Here is a 24510-nt window from a genome sequence, read left to right on the forward strand (position 1 = left end):
ACCCACAAACTTTCACATAGCTTACACAAATCTCTACAACTGAGCCACAGAAACACATGTGCATCTGGCTGTATATCAGCATTAGATAATCACAACTGCGCAATATCACACTGCTACAAGTATGATATTGCATTTATACAACAGTTTGATGGTATGTGTATTGTGTAAATAAGAAACAACAATGGAGTGTCTTTAAAAACACTTTTATAATAATTCACGTAGTACCTGAGCGTAGGCAAAATGACTCTTCCCCCAGTTAACACAACTGTTTATAGATATAGTCTAGAAACATTAAATATAGGCACTACGTTTAATTGTATTAATATTTTGCAGTTTTCATTGTTAATGTTATTATTATTATTGTTTACAATCAAAGTGACATAAAGTGAAAACCCCAGGCTAATTTAAACGTTTTTGAACATCCATGTCAGAAATAATGGCATCTCTAAATAAAGTTATTACACTTAGCCAGTTGCTGAGCCTCTTAATATTATTATTAACCCATTTTAAGCATATTTATAGTTTTTAAGTGAACTATTTCTATCATTTTCATAAGGATTTATCTACTTATGAATGATAAATCAGAAGTAAACACTGTAAATGGAAAATTCAATCATTATCAGTTTTTACATGTGGTTTTCTTTTCTTGCAGAAGCCAAATAAAGAAGTAAGGGGTATGAAGTAGCTTTCCTATCCATCATGGAAGGGTGGCAATTGTTGTTGACTAAGGTTGGAATAAACATTGTCCACAGAGCGATGTCCATTTCTTGACAGGTTATTTTAATGAACAAACAACATTTACAATAAAAGCATGTGGAGCTGAGAACCATATGTTCACCCATACCTGTCCAATACATCCTCAAGGGAAGGTTAAAATGTGATGTCGAACAGGTGAACAGTGCACATTGCCCTCTAGTGGTAAAATAATTATATTTTGGTTCGTACAGGGTAAGATAATGATGAGGGAAATGTTGCCAAAGATGGAGTGAGGTCTTCTACTTACTACATCACACCTGTGCTAATTGTCTTAGAGATTTTATTTATTTATTTGCATGTAAAATCTTATCTGGAGCTCCAGCAACTCCAGACTATAAAACAACTCCTACAACCTTTGCAATGTCTGTGCACTTTTGTAATCATTCTGGGGGACTTACTGGCCGACCTTCTAAACCAGTGGAACACCAATTTGGTAAGGCGTTGAGGACAGTTTGTTGAGCAATGCAACTCAGTGCAGCCTGTGACTGGTTGGGGAAGCCCAGCAGTTCACTTTATCATAACCTTCATTAGCAGAAAGATTGTGAATTCAAGCATTCACCAACTGACACCATTGTGTCTCTGATAAGAGACTGTAAGTCACTTTGGATAAAAGCATCAGCTGGACGACAATCTAATGAAGTCCAAGCCATTTATATTTATTTTCTTAAAAAAAATGACGAGAGATTAATCAAAGACAAATGGTGATCTTAGAAGGTTATTTATTTATTTTACATAAAATCAGTATTTAGGAGCTGCATTTTTTTATTTTGTTTCTATTAAGATTGTATTATTATGTTTGTTTATAAGCTAAAAGAATAAATTAATACAGGTATTGTTTGAATCCTTCATAATTGTTGATATTTGATCACTAATTTGCACATGATGGGCACCTTTAAAGAGTCTTCATATTTTAACTTACATAATCTTCAACCAAAATCAGATGACGTTCATTCAGATAACGTTCATAATTAAATACACATAGCAAAATGGAAAACATGTATTAAGTAGTTTGGTACGTGTCCAGTGATTAAAATCAATCCTGAGAGGACATCCAGAGATAGAGCATTATTTAATGTTCCTGCACACTGGATTAGGCTTCAGACAGTAACATCATCCTGTTGAAATAACAAATAAAGTGTAAATATGCATATTTATGATGCAGGGGGAAAACATTTGATGTTACGTTTCTTAGTAAATTTCAAACAATATCAAAGGGATATGAATAGAAAGGATTTATTACAATCATTTATTATTTCACTCATTTTTCACCTGTTGAATCTACTCCATCCAGTGGATCTGTTTCCTTGTTTTCCCAGAGTAGGAGTCCAAACTAATTGTAAAGTGTGGACAAATTAACAGAACGAAGGCATTAGGATTGATGCCATCGGTGTCCAAATATGTGAATGTTACACACACTAGTGACTAATTTACACTGCAAAGGTGGCACAGAAGTGCTTCTGAAGTGGCATTTAGTTGTCTTTACACAGACTGTTTAATGCTGCTAGGAGGTGGCATAATTGCATTTCCACAGCAATTTCAAGTGTACTGTATGCTGTGATATTATGGGCTGACGGAGGGTTCAATGCAGGGCATTGCAACAAAATTTGAGCAGGCACAGAGCAGCCTTAACTTAGTGTTAAGACGCCTTAGGAGACACATTTAAAAGGCAACTCATATGAAGTACTCATTTCAGATCGCTAATTCTAACTAACAGGCTTTACTGTCTGACCCCAGATTATGTAAATGTGAATGAACAATCACAATCATTGTGAATGAACGTCACAAAAACAGCATGTTGTCTAACTCTTGATTTGTTAATTTAATAAAAACACACCAGAATTCAAACAAATACAAAATTGAAAAAAAAGATAGCTTTTGATCACTCCAACATGGGAAAGAACTTCTGAGACCCACACTGCAAACGATGCAGATTCTTCACATTAACATAATGAAAGGAAAAACATTTTGTATTTTCTGTGAGCTTGTGTAATTTATGTATTCATAACTGATGGCGGAGGTCTAATGGAGTAGTAGCAGTGCATCAGTGCATAATATGCAGCAGTGATATGAATACACATCAGATCGTGTGAAACTGTGTTTGTGGTACATGCTTAATAACAAGCGAGTAGTGCCTTTTCTCATTTTGTGCTCTAAACAGGGGAACGACATGATCCCCGACATGATAAAAAAAAAATAAGAACACTTAAAATTAAGCCTTTTTGTGAAATAGTTAAATTAAATATTTATAATTATATAAAATTAAAATCAGCACAGTATGTGTATATATATATATATATATATATATATATATATATATATATATATATATATATATATATATATATATTAGTAAAGGGCTCCCAATGGTCTTTAAGAAGGCTTTTTTTTATTTAAAATTTAATTTTGTGGTGAAATGAACTTGTTTTTGATGACTTATCAGTTTACATGAACTGCTCTCAACAATGTCACCAGAAGAAAACCCCCATCAGCACTCACATATATGACTTCATGTTGGATTCAAATTGTAATTGAAATTTCACCTCACCAAACCAACAACAAGATATTCAAAGTTCAAAAAGCACATTTAGATGAAACATAAGACCCCAAGATTGTTAAAACAAAGAAAAAAAAGACTTTGCAGAAAGCAGATTTCAAAGAAACAAAACCCCTTAAACCAACTTGGAAGAAGAAAGACTTGAAGGCACCAGTGAAATGTTTGAACACAAATTTCAGATCAAATAAAACTTGACTCCTCACCTGCTACAATCCCATCAAAAAAACTGAATTAAATACCCTAAACCGATTTTCTTGAGCTGTAAAACTACATATAAAAGATGGGAAAGTCACAAGATAAATTACATTCAAAAAACTGTCCTTCAATGGTCATTCTGAAGCGGAACAGCATTTCATATCAAACAAAATAAATATTTTTTCTTACTTTTTTGGACACAAATCAGTTCTAATTGTGTCAGACCACAAGGAAAATACAGAGCTCACTGAACAGTGTCTTTATAGCACTGGTGCTTTCAGTTCATCAAGAAGTTCATAGAGAAAGAACACCCAAACTGAAGTCTGCAGACAACTATTTCCAGCACGCCAGAGCCTCCAATTACAGCAGACTGAAAGTTTGATGGTTACCCAAACCAATTATCATCACTTAGCTTCCAAAGATATCTTGCAAGGCAGAATATGAATGAGAGCAAAAGGAAAAGAGAAAGAAGAGATTCACACACACCACAATTCCCTCCCAAAAATAGGCTCATCTTCACATGTCTTTGGCTATACCTTACTCCTGAAGAGCGGCTTGGCTCCAGGCCCGCAGTACTCATTATAGATGAGTTTGAAGAGGAAGAGGTGGAAGAGCGTGATGAGGGACGCCACACTGAACCAGAAGAGAAAGGGCAGGCCTGGGTACTGCTTGGCCATGTGGTCCTCATGAGCCAAGATGGCCTTGACGTGCATCGTGTGTCTCAGGTCCTGCAGGTGAGTGAGATCAGTGGAGATGTACAGCAGAGGCGTGATGGGCTGGGTCACCATCACCGGAAACATGTGGCCTCGAAGCTCCGAGGTCAGTTCCACGGGCTCGTTCATGCAGCCGGCCTCGCAAGCGTACAGCTTCACGGGTTTCTCCTGAGGCTTGACGGACACGTGCAGGAAGGGCTTGCCCTCGGCGTCCTGCAGCACGGCCAGGTTGATAAGGTCTTTATTGTAATGGATGCCCCTCAAAGAGTAGCTGTTGTGAAGAACATCCGGGTCGGCCTGGAACTGGAGGTGGTTCTCGGTGAACTGCAGACCGCCGAAACTCAGGACCATGCCTTGCATCATACCGTGAGTGCCTGCTGCCACAAGGACCTTGCATCCTCTTTTCTGGAAGGTCAGGTTCCAGAGGTTCACCAGCTGCAGGATCTGAGCCACGTTGGACAGGCGCTCCGGCCACAGGTTCTCGGCGTGCATGGTGGCGTGGCCGCTGAAGCAGTGGTCAGCGTAGTTCAGACTGGACTCCAGGCGTTCGTGCTCTTCTGCTGTGAGACTCTGATCCAGGAGGGGCGCTGTGGAGGTCGACAGAATGTAGTACAGCGTGTTGTTGACTGTGCGACTGGACGGAGTATGGGCGTCTGTGATCTTTCTGATTTCCACACCTGTAAAGCAGCAAAAGACTATGAAATATTAACTTTTAAAATCTTAAATCAAGTGAACACATGAATAGAAACCTTAAAGGGGTCACATTATATATGCGATTTCAGAGAGACTAGCAATAGCAAGCTAGATTTGAAAACATAAGATCCCACCCTCCTGCAGATCACTCTCCAAAGACACGCCTCCTCTAAATCACATGACCAGAGACTAACCAGTGAAACGATGAGAGACGGCGTTGGTGGACGACTGAATGCAGTACTGTCAGATTAGCTCATGTCTCATTCACCGGTGAGAAAACATTTCAGTACAAAGCGTGTAATATTACAATAATACTGTCTTCAATTCTCACTCGGTGTGCAATAGTGCAATGAACGTGCTGACGACGGATCATATCTGTTCACATATGCAAATACATACAATGATAGGCAGTAAGTATGGCCTATCGTAGCCCTCGGACCGAGAAATATGATTGGACAAACATTTTATGGTCCTACACCTTCCACAGATGATATAAATACATTTAGACCGCTTCGCTCAGTGAACTGCTATTGGGAAGTGAAGAGACATTAAAAAAGATGTGTAAAGACATCACAGAAGAGTAAAAAGTACACAAATATTATTCTTAAGTGAAAGACAAAAAAATGATTTAAAATTTTACTTCAGTATATATATGAAAAATATTTTTGTCAGATATATGTATATGAGACCAATAAACTACTTTAAAAAAAAAAAAAACTATACAAATGAACGGTAGACATTTATAGGAAAAAGCAACTTTGCTAGCTCAATATGCTTCCTCATATTTGATTACCAACTGAAACCGAGCCGAGTGTGTTTGATGAGTGAAGACACACATTGGTTCTTGCATGTTTGAACTTCCGTGTCCCACGTTTAATGTGCGTGCGGAAAAAAAAATAACATGCAAAAATGTAAGGAGTACTTTTCCAAGTTAAAATAAAGTACAAATCCCCCCAAAATAATACTTAAGTACAGTGATCCAGTAATATTATTCAAGCCTTTTACACCCCAGCAAAGACACTTAGACTGCAGTTTGGCTTATATTATTTGCACAGTCCCATGCAACTCATGTATGTGCAACTGAACAAATGCACAAAGCATTACATCGTTATACTGTAGGCGTCTCTGTGTTTTTCTAACAACAAAATAATGAACTGAATTAAAAATAACATTTCGCTTTTACACTGTCTCTGACCTTGTCAATGGACTTTGACCTCTTTTTAAACACTTGAAGGCATGAGTGAAATGTTTACACACACACACTACTGATTAAATACTCATAAACTAAACAGTTTTTTTAAGCCGTAAAACTAGAACATTTAAAATATCAAGGAGACTTTTTGTATTCATTAGCAAAATTGCTTTTCATTCAAAGTTACTTTCCAATTACTGTCCTTAAAGTAAAGCAAACAGTCATTGTGCAAAGTGGTATTGCCTTTTTGTCTCAATTTATCTTGACATGCAATCTGTCCCTAGCTTTGTAACTAAGTGGACTCAAATCTCGTTCTGATGAAAGTTGCTGTGCTAAGCTGCCTGTCTTACTTGTTTTTGAGCATACTAAAAAGAAAAAGAATGCCAAAAGAGAATATAGATGAGAATATAACACATAAAATTTTGCTTTGTCGATAAATATAAAGGACATATTGTAAGCGGTAGCTCAGTGTGGGACTTTTCTCTTCTCTGAACTGTTAGCGTTAGTTTTTGATGGGTGTGTCTTAATTCGTCTGAAAGTATAACAAGGAAATAATTCGGAATAATCTGAATGCGCAAAACCTGCTTTCATAGAACCAATATATAATACAGAGTGAATTGCATATCAGATGGCATTCAAATGGAGAGTTTGCATAAATGAATATATCTTGCACACTCTTGAAAATAAAAGGTTCTTTATTTGCATCTTTTGTTCCAAAAGAACCCTTAACATCCATGGAACCTTTCCATCGTGCAAACGGTTCTTTAGAGTGGAAAATGTTTGTTTTAAATGTCAAAAAAAATTAACAATTGTTCACTGAAAATGGTTCTTCTACGGTTTGTTGCTGATCAACTTTCCTTCCGGAATGTTTAATTTTAAGAGTGCAGTGGCTGGCAGAGAAGACCAATTTGCATTACACTCAATACTTGTATTTGCTTAGTTCCCAGTGTTTAATAATCTTTTCTTTTTTTTTCTTCTGGCGTTGGAAGGGTGCATTTGAGTTAAAACTAATGTACTGTTCGTTTTCATAGCACACTGAATACATATAAAAATTGTATTTGTCATGTGACCCCTAAGATTAATTAAAGGTACAGTTCACCCAAAAATAAATATTCCAAACCTATAAAAGTTTCTCTCCTCTGCTGGACACACAAGAAGATATTCTGAAGAATGTTGGTTGACAAACATTTGCTGGTTGCCATTGACTTCCAATAGTATGAAAAAAAGTCAGTGGCTACCAGCAACTGTTTGATTACAAACATCTTTCAAAATATCTAGTTGTGTGCTCACCAGAAAAAAAAGAAAAAGAAGAAAAAAACATTCATACAGGTTTGGAACATCTTGAGGTTGAGTAAATTATTGCAGATTTTTAATTTTTTTTTACTTTTGGGTGAGCTATATTTAATTCAGAACTGTACAAAATAATTTTTTGAGGTGCATACAATGAATTATTAGTTTTTTTTTTTTTTTTTTTTTTAAGTGAATAGTATATAAGTCAGACTGTGCTCAATCAACTTGCCAGATATGAAGAGATCCACCCATGCTTGCTGGTGCTCTTGTATCAGTTCGTCCACATTGGCTCGGAGGACATCCACCATCTCTTTCTTGACTCCTTCTCTGAGCTTGCCGAGGGTTTCGTCCAGTTTCCCGCCCTCGGTGGGCTCCGAGGTGTGAATCACGCTCACCAGGTTTTCTTTGTATTCCGATTTGGCAGAAACCTGGATCTTGGTGCTCAGCTTCTTTGAGGCCACCACCACCAACACGGTGTCCTTTTTTTCCGTGAGCACCCGTCCTGAGGAGAGCACAAACTCTTTTTCCTCCATCTTCTCCGCAGTGCTCCTAAACGATGGAGACTCCGTGACCAGGTCGATGGAAACCGGACGGTCTGTAGGGTTTGATATGTAAATTCTCTGGAGATAAACATTGGGTCGACTGCGATGCGCAACAAACTCCTCTCGGATGACGACGCAATCGTGAGAAGACGCTGTCAGGATACATCGGGAGGACAGAACAGAGCCTTTTCTGTACCACAGCATCATTCCTCGAGCTTCCGAGCGTGTTCCTGGGATCTGCAGGCGCACTATCGGTCCGTAGTCTGTTTGGTGAACCGGCGCGGATCCAGGCTGTGAAGATGAAGCTACCCAGAGTTTATTAGAGTCCACATCCACCAGGAAATGTCCATTACCAACCACAAATGGGACTGTTTCTTTGGTTTGGGGGGTGAGCACCACTCCCTCCCCTCGGTCCACCAACGGCACCCACCTGTGAAGATCGGTCTGCAGACAAGCCCCCGCCGCTCCTCCAGACTCCCTGGACATGCTGAGAAACTTCAGGAGCCCATCTGAACTCAAGTACCAGTAGAAAATGAGGAAGAGCAGTAATCCCACCAGGACACGGCGGGCCCAGCTGCTCGAGAGCAGACCTGGCAGACCTTTTAACCTCTGTTGAAGCCACATCATCTGTCTCTTGCTCCACGTGGTTTTCGGCGGATTATACATGAACTACACTGCAGTTTTCCTCAGTCAAGGGCGATACCTACAGGACTTCCTAACAGCAGTAAAAGCTGGGAGTGGCAAACAGCTCTAACAGGCATAGTAGCATTAACTCATCAAGCTAGACTTGAAGAGCAACGCGCAAAACAAGGCTGAATTGATTTCTTCTGTGACAGAGTGCTGGAAAAACCTACTTTTTCATTACAGAAGCAAACACTTGAGTGTCGAGTTTCCGTTTAAATGAGTGCAAAAAACAACTCCAAACATCTGTTAAACCAGCAACTTGAAGCTGCGAGGAGTTTACATAAATTGCAGCGCTATAACGCAGTTGATGTTATCAAGCTAGTCGACACATTTCGGCTCACCCGCATGGCGCGTTCACACTTCCGCGTTTACTTTGTCGCCTCGGCGTAATGTTTGCGTCCCGTACTTGCGTGTTCCTGTTAGAGTTTGTTTCGACGTAGCTCGTCAGTTTTATTTGCTGTGTGTACATGTCATCTCTCAGCCAGCTGACATCTCTACTTGTGGAAGGAAACCAGATGGCTGCCGTAAAAATAGCGGAAGTGTCGAAGACCTGTCGTAGTCATAGTTCGAGCTGGACTAAGCGCTTGTAATCGCTGTTGTAGGACCAGCCCTAGCAGCGCGTCCAACGTCACCGCAACGTAACAGTGGAAGATAAAACTGATCCTGGACCAGTATATAAGACTGACCTGGAATCTTCGAAACGGCTTTACGGCACCTGGTGATTTGTTTATGATGACTGCTGCCTTTGTTGTTTTTTAAACTATGATAATCTTGTTTAAAATATGACAGTTTAAAATATAAAGGATCATTTTTTTAAGTAAATAAAAAGTGTGCAGATATTTAATTATACTTGGTAACCAACATGTTTATAACGGGGACTACATAAATAAATGCATATATTTTTTGACAGGCCTAACTTGTATAAATTCTAATAAAATATGATTATCGATGTATTTATTTATTTGTTTGTTTATTACATTTTATAAATGCGCTTAATAAATTAAAATTATTTCTGCAAGAAAAAAAAAAACCCCACGGCTTTCTCTAGTTGCCTAATAAACCATACAATTGGCTCTGTGAAGGATCAGTGCATGGATGGATGTAAATTAAATGCATGAATATAAATGTATGGATTTTATGCATGTATTAGGCCTATTATTATTAATAATAATAATAATTAGTCTAACATAATTTGTTGTCTTATTTAGTATCACTGTACATCTCAGTTATACATTTAGATTATACTGTACAAACAAGAGTTACACAAAGATTTCAACTGGAAGGTTATAAATGTTTATAATTAAAAGGTTTATCAATGTATATATAACATTTTGTAACTGTATTAATATAAAACTAAGTTTTAATTTCCTTTTGCTAAAAAGCCTTTAACAAGCTGTCTAATTTCATTCCTTTGTGACAATTTATGAACCCTACACATGGTGACAACACGTGTTCAATGAACTGTATGTTGTTTAGTTTTTTTTTTTTTTTTTTTGAAAACAAAACTTTAACTTACCCTCAGAAATATTAGGTAATATAAGGTTAAAAAATGTTTTTTTTTTATTTATGTTTTATTACTATTATTATTATTTACATATAATTGTATACACTAGGCTAATTGAAACACGTAGTTGTGAGACTTTTTAACTTTAGAGTAAGTTTTAAAAAAACTTAAAAAACAAACCAACAGTGAGCTGCTCCTCTATGGAGGCTACAGGGTCTTCTGCTGAACCGAGGGGTGGAGAAAGGCAGAAGTGGGCCGGCTGTGGATTGCACAGCTAACTTTGTCTCCAGGAAAGTCGTCGAGGTGGAGGACTGGGGAAATAATAACGGGTCCGAAGATGAGAGGAGTTCTGGTCATTCTAGCCTGTTTGTTTGCGTCCTTTTCTCCGCGTGACTGTAAGCAGCAGGGCTCGATCCCCGAGGGTAAGGCAATGATTTCAGCTCATCATAGTCAACGCTTGAGCAGTAAATGGGATTGTTTTCAAACCTGGCGTGCATAGATAAAGTTTTCCAGATCCACGCTGACGTGGACCCCTTCTCCACACAGAAACGGGAGCAGATTAGATCAGTTTATGACGATAAATCACAGGAAAACAATGTAACAAGTTCTCAAATTTACCAAACTGTAAATAAGAGTAAAAAACAAAACAATAAAAAAAAAATAAAAAAAAAAAACAATCGCGGATTTTCTCGTATCCCGATATGGTCAAGGTAACCCGGAATGCTTGTAGACTGCGTTGCAAGAAAAACAAAATAAAACAGCACAGTGCATTACGTATGATAGAAAACGCATTAGTGTCGGCTAAACAAAATATCAGTTTTACAGCATAGCTATTTTGCGCCAGGTTCTGTATACCAGCTGTGCCTGGAGATCCTGATCCCCACTGGAGACCAGTGGATGTGGGATTCCCATTAGGATGTGCTTGCTCTTCCAGTATGCAGACAGAGGAGCTGTAAGTTTCTCTGTTTTCATGCAGATGATCTGTGTTTACAGGAGATCTTCTCGTGCTGACTGTAGCCACGCAGGAGACTGATGGCTTCAGACGCTTCTTGAGATCCGCAAAGCACTTTAATTACACCATCAAGGCGAGGCAGTTATTCTACAGTCACTGTTGTTTGTGAATAAGTTTGTAAAAGGTGCCATAGAATGCAAAAATAACTTTTATAGTGTGTTGTGTTGTGTGGCCACAGTGTGTGAAAACAACCAGCATATAATGGTAAAATTCCACCCAAATTTTTGTTATAATCCCAATAAATCATAAATAGTCTCTCGAAAACTAGCGGTTCCAGATTTAAATGTGCATTTTCCAGAAAAAGTGCAAAGTTTGGGTTTTCTATTGAAAAAGTCATCAGGTTATAAACCAGATAATTTTTTTCCCTCTCTCGCTTTAATAGAAGGCACAAAATCTCATCTAAACACCTTTGATGAAATTTGTAATTTGTGAGATTTAGTCAGTCGAAGCAGTTTTCAGGTTAATCTAGTTTTGTTTCTCTGGAAAATAATAATCTATGAAATCGTATTATATTGAATATCAACATTTTTGTGTCTGTTTTAAGTAAAAAGTAAAAAGGGCCCCAGAATTGACACAGAAGGACCCAAGTGGCATTTTGTAGAAGTGTTATTATTCTTAAATGTGATACTTATTGTAATTAATGTGGTTATTATTCAGTATTACATTTTAGACATCTAATCGCGTCCATTGAAACTTATAGGCTAACTGAGTGAAATCATTAAACTTGAATTCATAGTGTTACTATTATGACTAATCTTCAGGTAAAATATGGGCAATTAATTATTCATATGCCTGTATAAAAGTCATAGTAAAAAAAAAAAAAATGAATGGGATTCTGCTTCGTATCAGTTATTCTATTATTCCACTAAATTGTCAAAATACAGTTTTAAATAGAATAGTAGATTTAATATTTTAAAGACTGTGTTTATTCCCTATAACAACACATCGATTGATGCATCATTGTCCTGTATGCTAAACATGCCAAAGATATAATTCTCATCCTTGTTATAATGCAGGAAAACATAATTATATGGTGTTTAAATCATAAAGCATAAATCATTACTACTGTACCTTTATTTTTGTTTTATTTTATTAACTTAGCATCATCCTGTCACTTTTTTTTCTTAATGAAAATTTAATTTCTTTATTTTATTTTTTATAAGGGTTAAATATGACATTTTTGTTAGATGCTCCCAGTATAACACAGTTCACAGGTTATAATCCAGATGGATGCCTGACATTCCTCTGCTGTTCTTCAGGTTCTGGGGAAGGGAGAAACATGGAAAGGTGGAGATTACATGTCTCCTCCAGGTGGAGGGCAGAAAGTGCGCCTGCTGAAGTCTGCTCTGGAGGACATACAGGAGGAGAACAGAGTCATTCTCTTTGTGGATAGGTAGTTACATCCATCATAATTATGCCTGGAATGATTTGTCTGTACTGTTTCTGTATCAGTGTTGATCATGGACTAACGATCGTTTATGCTTGGGCTTTCCACAGCTATGACGTGATCTTTTCTTCTGGTCCGAAAGAGCTGTTGAAGAAGTTTCAGCAGGCCAAGCACAAAGTCGTGTTTTCTTCCGAGACACTCATCTGGCCGGACCGTCACCTGGAAGACAAGCATCCTCATGTCAGAGAAGGGAAGAGGTTCCTTGGAGCAGGAGGCATGTCTTTCTCTCTTGTTCTATTATTACCATTGGAGAGCTTTAGCTGTACTGTGTAAGCTCTATTAGCTCAATTTTGTTTAGTTTTGGAATCACAATAAATGTTATGAATCATTTACACACACATTTCACAATGACATTTTGGAGTTATGTGTGCATTCAAGTTCTCCTGTGAAGCTTGTTTACTAGTCGGAAAGTCGTAAATATGGCAGCAGGTGTTTACATTTCTTTAGTCAGAGCAAGAGATCGATATCCCCCTTTTTTTTTTTTTTACAAAAAAATACAGCAATATTTTTTATTCTATAAAATGATGAATAAAAATGTGTATCAGGTGTATTTTTATATATACTGTATATACACACACAATCATCATTGAACTATACTATAATATGTTGTGCGTTAGTTCTGTTGTAAATAGTATATTTAATCACAAAAAAATAAATAACAATATTAATAATATATATATATATATATATATATATATATATATATATATATATATATATATATATATATATATATATATATATATATATATATATATATATATATATATATATATATATATATATATATATATATATATTTAAATACAAAGAGGCTCTTCTTAGGACCACTAATACATTATTTTCATGACAATTAAACTTTCCATTCTCATTACTGTAATATTTCAATAAAAATAATTGTCCTGTCCAGTATACTATTAAAATTTCTTCAAAACGAAACAAAAAATCATTACAGTTAGATCTTGTTGGGTATACAATGAATTATATTTTATTTGGTTGATTACAGTAGGTCTTTTACTTGGGTTTTTGTTTATTTCAAAGCCCCAAATTCAGAAATTATGAAATTATTCATTTAACAGGAGATTAACGTATTTAGAGGCAATGGTGCATAGAATAGAATGAAAGCAAACCAATGCATGTAATAATATCTTGTAATTCATCATACAGTTGCTATAACCAAACATACCACAAACTAAAATAATCACTTTTAACTATTTTATAATTCAGTGGTTGAATCTCATTTCCATTTACTCTGAACTGTTATACTAAGACGTTTGAGGCATCTTCTTTTTTAATTTCCTTTCTCAAAATCACTCAATGTTTTCTCATACCTGCATTTAATAAGAGAATACTGTACTGTCTTTAGTGCAATCTGTGGCCTCTCTGAAAATCCACTCTCTTCCTTCTTTTCATGACTAATAATTAAAAGATAGGTTTAAATCGTCCAGTTGCACACCTAAACCAGATATTAATATGTGTTCTGTCTGTTTTAGGCTTTTTCCATTCTTACGCTGGATGTTTTCTTTTTTCTAGGCTTCATTGGCTATGCACCCAATCTTAAACAGATGCTTTCGGACTGGTCAGGAGCAGATAGTGACAGTGACCAACTCTTTTTCACCAAACTATATATCAATCCAGAGAAAAGAGTGAGTGTTTGGCTGTAGTTTGTTTGGTATAATCAGCGTGGCTTCCTAAAACTTTATTGCTCTGTTTTAAGATATGTTGCCCTGTTTTCAGAATGGACATTTAAGTTCACAGTTTTCAGTAATGACGCATATTAAATGTGTTTACACTGCCATGTGACATTTTCCTCCCTGTCATTTCCTCTTTAGAAGTCCATAAATATAACTCTGGACAACAAGTGCAGATTGTTCCAGAATCTTCATGGAGCTTTTGGTAAGTGTTTCATTTTGTGTCTTTACAGAAATGCAGCTGTTAGAGATTTGATTGGAGAACAGCTCCAACATAAGGCTTCTGCAAATTTCTCCTGAATCAGCCCTCTGAAGAAAAACATCCTTTAATATGGTCTTCAAAGTGCAGCGTCAGTACAATTCTCGCTCTCTGATACCTGCTGGGGTGTTTTTCTGTAACCTTTGAGTTTAATGAAGAATCGCTAATGCAGTGCTTTGCTGAAGCATCTGAAATGCTGATTGGTTTCACGTGGACTGAAGTCTTGTATTTGAGTTTAAAGCTGTTCTGCTTGGCTGGCAGTTTGGATGGTTGGCTGGCAGCTGTAGATTTGACTCACTGCTTTATATGGGAGGTTCAGATGTATCCATTACAGATGCCCAAGTGAGTTTAATTTAAACATTTATGGAGGAATTCCTTTAATATGAATGGGCCAGTGAATATTTATGGCCATTTAACTGACCTTATAACTACAAAATCATTCAAATATAATTCAGCTGCAACTAAACGATAATGTAGTATTTAAATCAGAATATTAATGATAGCATGCTGTAACGCCTGTACCAAAAAAAAGAAAATGTTGCACTGGATAACTTCAATAACTTTCATCCTATTTCAAATCTCCCATTTTTTCGCAAAATTTCTTGAGCGTATTTTTGAACCTATGATTTGTTGATGGCTGTTGACTCAGGTGCAACTTCTATTATTATTCTTCTTTATCTAAGAGCTGCGTTGAATACTGTGGATCACAGTCTGTCACTTACTCATCTTGAAAGAGTGTTTGGTGCGTCTGGGACTGCCTTAAGGTGGTTGAGGTCTTATTTTACTGACAGCTCCCAGTTTGTTTCTATAGGTGGTTATAGGTCTGAAATTAGCCCTGTCTCAACTGGCGTCCCCCAGGGGTCAGTTATAGGTCCTTTCCTTATTTGTCACCTTTAGTCCACCGTTTGAGATCGCTCTGCCTTCATTACCATTTGTATGAAGACGACAAGCAGATTTATATACAATCAAAACCTCATGAGTGCCTTTACATTGCTTATTTGTCTGACTGCATAACTGAGATTAAAATATGGATAGATAAGAATGTCTTGTGGTAAAACTGAAGTTATGCTCATTGGCTCCCGTTGTCAATTTCTAAAGCTGATTGTCTGTCCCTGACTCTTGATGAAATTTGATGGCTCTTGACTTCATGCAACTATGTCTTTTGATTCTTTTGTCCAGAGCACTGTTAAACATTGCAAGATTATGTCCTATGATAAATGTTACAGTCGTGGGAATGCTGATAAATTCCTTTGTCTTCTCACGGTTAGACTATTGTAACGCCCTTTTAGCAGGAGCTTCTAAATCTACACTTAATAAGTTGCAATATGTACAAAATTCAGCCGCCAGGATCTTACTAGGATTACTAGGACTAGGATTGGCAGTCATATCACTCCAGTGAATCTCTGCACTGGCTCTGGGTCAAATTAAGAGTAGATTTCAAAATTATGAAGCTTACTTTTAAAGCACTACATGATCTCCACCACAATACCTTACAGAATTGTTACATCCATACACTCCTAGTCATAGATTGTGTTCCTCTCAGTCAAACTTGTTGGTTGTTATATATATATATTATATATATACTTTTTCTTTTTTTTCATGAACAGATGAAGTCATGCTGAAGTTTGAAGATGGACGCGTGCGAGCCAGAAATGTGCTTTACGACACCCTACCTGTTATTATCCATGGCAATGGACCCACCAAAGTAAAAAAAGTTTTTTGATCCAAATGACTGTAATGTAAAAGTAAGATCTTTTCTATAGCTGTCTGTCTTGTTCAGTTTAATAAATAAATAAGTAAATAAAACCGGTTTCTTTCAGCTTCAGATAAACTACCTAGGGAACTATATCCCAAATCTGTGGACGTTTGAGACTGGCTGCACCATCTGTAACGAGGATCTGCGACCTCTCTCTGGACTCCAGGTGGGCCTTACGTTTACTATTTTTACTATCAGTGTTTATTTTTACCATCAGGAATTGCGGGGTTTAGAGTTATTGTTTAGATTGTTTTATTAAATATATTTAGTCAAATCCACTTTTACAGAGCAAGAAGAGGGAAAAAGCAAGATATTATATAAACAAATGAAGAATTAGTTCCCATGACTTATTAATTAGTAACCAAACTAACAGTGCAACTTGAGCAAGGTTTTTTTTATCAAAAATAAGTGGAAAAATTTGGCCTCATTTTAATTTATGGCCTCAATATCTATTTTTTTCTTCTGCATGGCATGTGCAAGGCTCCATACATCTATGTTTAAATATTCATGATAACAAGATATATAGTGTTACCTACTTTAGTCAGGCTGATTCAGACATAATAAATATTATCTAAAGAAATAAATAAAAATAAATCTAAAATTAAAAAGAAAATGATGAAATTCAGTTCAGTGTTAAATGTACACATTCAATGCATTGCAATAAACCAATAAACATGTTAAAATTATAAAGTTAGATATATTTTTTATAAATAATACACAAATTAATATAGAACTTTATGATTGTGACTACATTAATTTACAACAAAAAAAGTCTAATAAACGCACATTTTCACTGTTTATACCATAGGCATTCACAGACACCTCCAACCTAAACATATACATTTAAATTGTAATGAAGCTTCAGTTAAATAATAGTTTGGCTTATGAATCGATTGGCTGTGTTTTGTCTGCAGGAGAGTGAATATCCTCTGGTGGTCATCGGGATCTTCATCCAGCAGCCCACACCCTTTGTCACTGTGTTCTTTGAACGCTTGCTTAACCTCAAATACCCCAAAAACCGGCTCCGGTTATTCATCTATAATCAGGTAAAACATTATGCTCAGATTCATAACTGTATATATAATATGCATTTTTAACAGTTAAGCTGTAACACTTTGCAATAAGGTTTCATTGTTAACATTGCTTAACTACATCAGTTAACATGTACAAACGATACTTGTACAGCATTTATTAATGTTAGTCTATGGTGATTTCAACTTTACTAATACATTTTTAACATGAATAAACAAACAATTTACTAACTAACATTAACAAAAACAAATGTTACATGTTGTGCTCTTCTACAAAGCCCCTCCTTCGAAAAGCATAGTGTGCTCTGATTGGCCAGCTGACCCAGTGCGTTGTGATTGGCTGAACATCTCAAGCATGTGTCAAAAGCCACACCATAATCATGAGCTTAAGCTCCCAAAGCAATTATAAGAACAGTTAATAATGGCGCCAGGTTAACTCTATCACAACATGCTCTTCTTGAGCGTCAAGTGTGAAGCAGAACACGAAGGGAATCACGTTTGTCGTCTTTTTGCCGCCAGTTATAAGCAGAGAACAGCGAATACTACGTTTGTAAATTTAAATCCATCTGTGATTGTAAAAACGACACACAATATGCATTACCCTAAACTTGATCTAATTATATAGAGCATGTGAATAAGATCTGATACGCCTGTCCTGCTGAGTATCATATGATATTCTCTTCATTAGTGGGGTCTTCATTGTTAAAGGCGGATCAGATCAGATTGAATGTAGTTGAACAGCAGTTTTTCACATGGACCTTGTGTATATTAATGAATCGTGATGTTCATTACTGTCATTCTTCATAGATGTATTTTATGTTCGGTATATACCGCAAAGGACAATCCTTTTGATTCATTTCTTTTGCAGGAATCCCATCACGAGCCACACGTGCGCACATTTCTAGAGCATCATGAGTCTGAATACCAGGGTGTGAAGCTGATTGGACCAGAAGAGGACATAGATCCGGTGACCTCTCGTGATATTGGCTTGTGAGTTGGCTTTTTAAATACAGTAGTCAATTTTAATACTTCAACGTCCATATCAAACAGCATATGAAAACCGGTGAACATAGTTTGTCATTGTACAAATGGTTCCTCTCTGCTTTAAATATTCCATTAATTTCTTTTTTCTGTTTGTTTGCAGCGATATGTGTCGAGACGACATTGACTGTGTATACTTCTTCAGCATAGACGTGGACGTGGTTTTAAAGAACGAAAACACGCTTAGAATCTTAATTGAGCTCAATAAGTAAGTAAAGAAGACTTGAAGTAATGAAAGTACTTGACAAATGAAGGCAAATATGTTGTCTCTATAGAGTTCATGTCCTCTGTTGAGTTAGTATTGTGACTGGTGGCTTTAAATGAATATTTCAGGTTTTGAACAAGTGAAATAGCATCTGTTTGTAAGCAGCACGCACAATAATGTACTTGCCATGCAAACCTGTGGAGGATTTAAAAGCAGAAATGTCGAGCTTGTGTTTTAATAAACGGCTTATTTACATGAATTATTCATCAAAATGCTTAGTATGCGAGTTGTAAAGTTGATCAAATTTTTTAGTCTAGTTCTAATGGGTGTTTTTTTTATTTCGGCATCATTACTCCAGTTTACAGTGTCACATGATCCTTCAGAAATCCTTCAGATATGATTATTTTGTATTATAGTAAACATTTTTAAGATAAAAAAATACTTGAGCAAGGATGCATTTAATTGATCAAAAGACATTTTATAAAGCTACAAAATATTCTACTTCAAATAAATGCTGTTCTTTTAAACATTCTATTCAGAGAAAAATATAACATGGTTGCCTCGTGTTTTCAGCATTGATAATAATACGAACCTTCATCATACAAATTCAGTCATCAGATGATTTCTGAAGGATCATGTGACTCTGAATGTGCGTATCACTTTCCTGATATTGATCTTTTCGATGCCTATGATAATGATAATGATGCCTAATCAGTTTTTATGAACCTCACAGGCCTTGCATTGCACCAATGATGACTAAACCCGGGCGTCTGTGGACAAACTTCTGGGGTGCGCTCAGCGCCGACGGGTACTACGCCAGGTCAGAGGATTACGTGGACATAGCTCAAGGACACCGCGTGTAAGTTGGTGTTCGGTTCACTTCATTTGTCCTGTGAAATCACTGAGAATCCACAGATATTTGAGAGAGAGTTGAGTCTGTTTCACTGCTCGAAAAATATGAAGCAGTCTTTGAAATGCCTCAAACTGGGGCAAATGGCAATCATGTGACCGTTCTCCGGTGTCTCCACAGGGGTTTGTGGAATGTGCCATACGTCTCTAACATATTCCTGATAAAAGCCGATACACTGAGGACTGATCTCAAAGATCCTGACCTGTTTGAATCAGAAACGCTTGATCCGGATATGGCCTTCTGCTCCAAAGTTCGAAACAAGGTCAGACATTCCACGCAGATCACCAGAAGAAATAAAACACATTAAACCAACATCTTATATCTTGCTGATTGATATATTTTTAATTTCCTAGGGTGTCTTCATGTTCGTAACAAATATGCACACTTTCGGTCGCGTTTTATCGACTGAAAATTACCAGACAACCCACTTGCACAATGATCTCTGGCAGATCTTTGAAAATCCTGCGGTAAGAGAAAATCACAGTGATATTTAACTGAAGTCATTCATGCTTTATTGTTATTTAACTGTTTGTTTTTGCCTTATTGTTCTTTCATTTGTTTCTCTGGATCAGGAATGGGAGGAAAGATACATTCATGAGAATTATTCCAAAGTTTTGAGAGATGATCTTATAGAAATGGTGAGTATTGACCAAAATCATTATAATAGCAGGGTTTTCTGAATATTATAGTTGGTTTGTAATACTACTGTATACGATTATAGTATTAAGCATTAAAGCTGCGGTAGGTAACTTTTGACGCTCTAGCGGTTAATAAACAGAAGTGCTTGCGTCTTGCGGAAGAACATCGTAGCCGGATCTACTTCTCTTTGTTTATGTATATGAAGAATCACAAAGGTACTGGGTTACTCCGCCGCGGTATCCCAGAAGCAACCTAAAATAGTCCGAATATAAACACTTATTATAGGTGCACCCTAGTGATTCAGGACAAGCTAAAAACACGGTTTGGAAAATGGATTCATGGTGTACTCGCTTGTTATATACATTTTTCTACATTTTGAACACAAACAAAGTTACGGACCGGACCTCTGATTGGTTGTTTCTTACCGGGAACGGATGAATTTCTGCAAATGGCAATAGGACACTGGGAGGATCCCAGGGGAGCTTGATTTTTTCACAGATTATCTGTCTCATATTCTACTGTCAGGACATAATGACAGGTTTAACAAATATGTAAAAAATATATTTTTACAAAAGTTACCTACTGAAGCTTTAAGTTTGTCAGAAGTGACAGTAAAGACTTTTATGGTGTTACAAAATAGTTTTCAAAATTCAAATGTGAACTTTCTACTCATCAAATAATCATAGTTTCCACAAAAGTATATTAAGCAGAACTGTTTTCAACATTGATAATAATAATAATGAAAAATAAAAAAGTTTCTCGAGCAGCAAATAATCATCTTAGAATGATTTCTGAAGGATCATGTGACACTGAATTCACTCTGTCTGTAAATATACGACACTAGAAAACTGTTGTGCTAAATTATAATATTATTTCACTATATCACTGTTTTCATAAAAGGTGAGCATCAGGTGAAAACTCGCTGCTGTAATGTAAAGTGTTGACTCAGGTGCTTCTGTGAGGTTACAGCGGCGATCTGTTGTTTCAAGCATATTTTGCTACATGTGTGTACTGTGTGGTTTTTAGAAGATTGCATCCAGGTCTAAGTAAAAAGAGAGCATCCCCAATCTCTTAGAAATGACTCCAGTCTCTCCTTTAATGGTATTTTTCATTGTTTTATTTGTTATCACTTAGGTTTAGGGGTTTGTTTACATCGCCAAACCTAAGAAGGAATGATGGCAAGCACAAGAAATGCTTTTGAGTCTTTGGTAAAGACATTACAATGTAAAACTTCCTTGTATTTCTGTGTGTAGCCATGTCCTGATGTGTACTGGTTCCCTATTTTCACTGACGTGGCCTGCAGACATCTCATTGAAGAGATGGAGCACTTTGGCCAGTGGTCAGGAGGTGGAAATGTGGTATGTTGTTTTTTCTGTTTCATCCCTTATCTTGCAATTTATTTGAGCATGATTATGACGATTTCTTTTGCTTCTAGGACAAAAGGATCCAAGGTGGATATGAAAATGTCCCCACTATTGATATCCACATGAATCAGGTGGGATACGATAAAGAATGGCACAAGTTTCTTTTGGATTATATAGCGCCGGTCACTGAGAAAATGTATCCAGGGTACTACACAAGGGTAAGCCTTACTTCGTTCTCCTGACATCGAAGAAGTGATAAGTGAAGGAAAAGTTAGTTACAGTAAAGACATTTATAATGCTTTTCAAAGAAATGCTGTTCTTCTAAACTTTCTATTCAGAAACTAATCATAAACAAATGTGTCATGGTTTCCTCAAAAATATTAAGCTCACATTATCAGTATTGAGAATGATAAGAACCATTATAAATAATTGAAAACCAATAATAACTGATACATAATACATAAGCAGCAAATCATCATATCAGAGTGATTTCTGAAGGATTTCTGTGATGCTGAAGACTGGTGTTTGTCTCCCGCAGGCTCAGTTTGATCTGGCGTTTGTAGTCAGATATAAACCTGATGAACAACCCGCATTAAAACCACATCACGATGCCTCTACTTTCACCATCAATATTGCACTCAATCAAGTGGGGATTGACTATCAGGTGAGTGAAAACATGTCACTGTATACGCCGTTTTCTTTTTGTTAAATGCTTGTTTTTTACATTAAAAAAGTGTCTTATTTAAAGTGCATTTTTATATTGTTCTAATCGAAAATCTTGTGTGAATCATGGTTTGTTACAGTTTTGTTCATTGGCCTTAAAGCAAATAACATTTCCCATAGAAATAATTAAAAGAGACAAATTTGCTTAGTAATTTATAGTATTTATAGTATGTGCAGAACATACTGGCTTGATTTACTGAGTGCAGAAATGATTATGGGTCTTAGTATTTTTTTTCTGGTGTTTCTAGCTTTTGTTTATGGAGAAATTAAGTTGTAAAAAGCCACAAAATCATTATATTGACCAACATTCATTAATAAAAACTAATAAATTTGGCTGTAACAAATTTGAGTATTTAAAAAAAAAAAATAATTGGCCAAAGTATATATATTTTTTTTTTCAGTGTAGTTTAATGCAATGTATATATAGAGAACCTGATCTATGGTATTTTGAATATATAGATACTTCAGATTGTAAATGTGACGTATGCAAACTGTTGGTCTGTAAAATGTTCATGTCGTAACACCGCAGCATGTCGTGACCTGCAGCTCTCCTGAAAGCTACAAATATTTCAAGTGTTGGAACATGAGAAGGTCTTCTTTTGTTATGAAGGCCTTTCAGGGTTTTTATTTTTTATTATTATTATTTTTTTTAATGTAAATTATTATTGCACATAATTTTTCTCTATGCATCTTAATAATCTCCTTTTTGTGGAAGCCCGTTTCTGCCACTAAATAAATAAAAAAGTAGTTTTGACTTTTTATCTCACAATTTTTCTTTTTTTTTCAGAATTGTGTTTTCTCAACATTTTAACTTGCGGCTGTGAGTTATGACGTCAGAATTGTGAGACATAAACTCACAACTCTGTAAAATAGTCATAATTGCGAGATTTAAACCGAAATTAAATGAAATTATGACTTTTTTCTAACTTTTTTTCTCGACCAACTGTAAGACAAAATACAGAAAAGAGTCAGAATTGCGAGAAGTACATCAAGGAAAAATCCAGAAATGTGAGGGAAAAAGGTCACAATTCCCTCTTTGATTTTTTTTATCCAGTGATAGAAATGGGCTTCCATGCCTTCTTCATGCTTGTAAAGTGAAGCTCATAGCTTTAAATATGTTTCTGCTGTTGTGAAGCGGTTTGACAGACCAAGAGCTGACTGTAACGATCAGTGATTGTCTGTTCAGGGCGGTGGCTGCCGGTTCCTTAGGTACAACTGCTCCGTGACAGCTCCGAGGAGGGGCTGGACGCTCCTGCACCCCGGACGCCTCACACACTACCACGAGGGGCTGCCCACCGTACAGGGGGTTCGATACATCTCTGTCTCATTTGTGGACCCTTGAACTACTTCTTACTGGAAACTAGGATTTGCTTTGAATTCAGAAGACTCTAGAATAAGCAAGTGCCTTTCATTGAGAAAATAGCAGTGTGTATGTATATATAATTTTTTTTCTATGTTTTGTTACGTAAAAACATCTTTTGATAACAGTCGATGAATGTCGATTGCTGTTTGAAAGATCACTATGCAAAATGTGACTTATATGCAATGATATCTCACTTGTTTATTTATTGTCATGTATTGAAAGGGATTTTTCCATACAGATGATGTGGATGTGTTTCAATAAAGCCTCTGTCCTTGCTTTGACATTCACAGGTTTATTGAGAAGTTTTCTTTATAGATGCCCCTCAAACAATTGATGCTGCTGTTTGAAAACAGTACTGAAAAAATAAATCAAGTTTGTAAATTTGTGCATTTTAATGTGTTTGAAAGACAAAAGCCTTCAAAAGACATAGAAATATATGGTTAAATAACCTACTGAGTGATAATTCAAACAAAAATCGTGTTCATCAGGTGATACAGTGTTGAAACACTTCTTAAACCTTTCGTAAATCCAGTGGTCAAATGCCGTGTCTTCATCAAAACTGGAAGACTTTTTGAATGTATCAACAAACGGAACTAACAAGTATTGCTACAAGTGTGACTGCATCATATAATAATTATTAATAATATTAATAAAGTTCATCGTCTGGCTGACTACGTCTTGTATTATTATTATTTTCTTTTAATCCTGTCATACGTGCACAAACTGACAGTCACCACTTATAAGCTATTACTAAATATTGTAGAAACATAATTTTCTGTAAAGTTGCTTTGTAACGATTTGTATTGTAAAAAGCGCTATACAAATAAACTTGAATTGAATTTTAATGTATGTAAGCAGTAGGTATTTTAGAAAGGAACATTTAAAAGTTGAAAAAAGAGGAATTAGGGAGAAACAATAAATTATGAAAGAATGTATTGCTATTGTG

The 24510-nt window shown here is 36.2% G+C and overlaps 2 protein-coding genes across 3 annotated transcripts; one reads left to right on the forward strand and one right to left on the reverse strand.

Moving 5' to 3' along the window:
• Positions 1-759: 759 nt before the first annotated feature.
• Positions 760-9323, reverse strand: kiaa2013 (KIAA2013 ortholog). Of its 2 annotated transcripts, XM_052603556.1 has the most exons (4): positions 7623-9323; positions 4042-4895; positions 2026-2086; positions 760-1871 (listed from the first exon to the last, which is right to left on the reverse strand). In XM_052603556.1, exons 1-4 carry the CDS (start codon positions 8599-8601, stop codon positions 1867-1869), a joined length of 1899 nt encoding a protein of 632 aa, XP_052459516.1. In that variant the 5' UTR covers positions 8602-9323; the 3' UTR covers positions 760-1866. The 2 variants fall into 2 exon arrangements, with proteins under 2 accessions (XP_052459516.1, XP_052459517.1); XM_052603557.1 differs by lacking the exon at positions 2026-2086.
• Positions 9324-10320: 997 nt separating this feature from the next.
• Positions 10321-23851, forward strand: LOC128018189 (procollagen-lysine,2-oxoglutarate 5-dioxygenase 1-like). Its single transcript, XM_052603549.1, has 19 exons — positions 10321-10545; positions 11117-11208; positions 12395-12528; positions 12633-12796; positions 14116-14228; positions 14415-14478; positions 16140-16237; positions 16353-16454; positions 17203-17334; positions 18188-18309; positions 18464-18568; positions 19299-19424; positions 19596-19737; positions 19829-19942; positions 20048-20113; positions 21368-21472; positions 21550-21696; positions 22017-22142; positions 23388-23851. Exons 1-19 carry the CDS (start codon positions 10461-10463, stop codon positions 23541-23543), a joined length of 2193 nt encoding a protein of 730 aa, XP_052459509.1. The 5' UTR covers positions 10321-10460; the 3' UTR covers positions 23544-23851.
• Positions 23852-24510: the final 659 nt, after the last annotated feature.

Source organism: Carassius gibelio, chromosome A8, assembly GCF_023724105.1.
Source record: "Carassius gibelio isolate Cgi1373 ecotype wild population from Czech Republic chromosome A8, carGib1.2-hapl.c, whole genome shotgun sequence".
In the NCBI taxonomy this organism is placed as follows: Eukaryota; Metazoa; Chordata; class Actinopteri; order Cypriniformes; family Cyprinidae; genus Carassius; species Carassius gibelio.

Coding starts and splice junctions, on each gene's coding strand:
- kiaa2013 (XM_052603556.1), bottom strand. CDS start 8,601: ATGTATAATCCGCCGAAAACCACGTGGAGCAAGAGACAGATGATGTGG. Junction 4,896..7,622: donor GGTGGATCTCTTCATATCTG/GCAAGTTGATTG, acceptor GCTGCTTTACAG/GTGTGGAAATCAGAAAGATC. Junction 2,087..4,041: donor AGCCGCTCTTCAGGAGTAAG/GTATAGCCAAAG, acceptor CTTTACAATTAG/TTTGGACTCCTACTCTGGGA.
- LOC128018189 (XM_052603549.1), top strand. CDS start 10,461: ATGAGAGGAGTTCTGGTCATTCTAGCCTGTTTGTTTGCGTCCTTTTCT. Junction 14,479..16,139: donor GAATCTTCATGGAGCTTTTG/GTAAGTGTTTCA, acceptor TTTCATGAACAG/ATGAAGTCATGCTGAAGTTT. Junction 22,143..23,387: donor AAGTGGGGATTGACTATCAG/GTGAGTGAAAAC, acceptor TTGTCTGTTCAG/GGCGGTGGCTGCCGGTTCCT.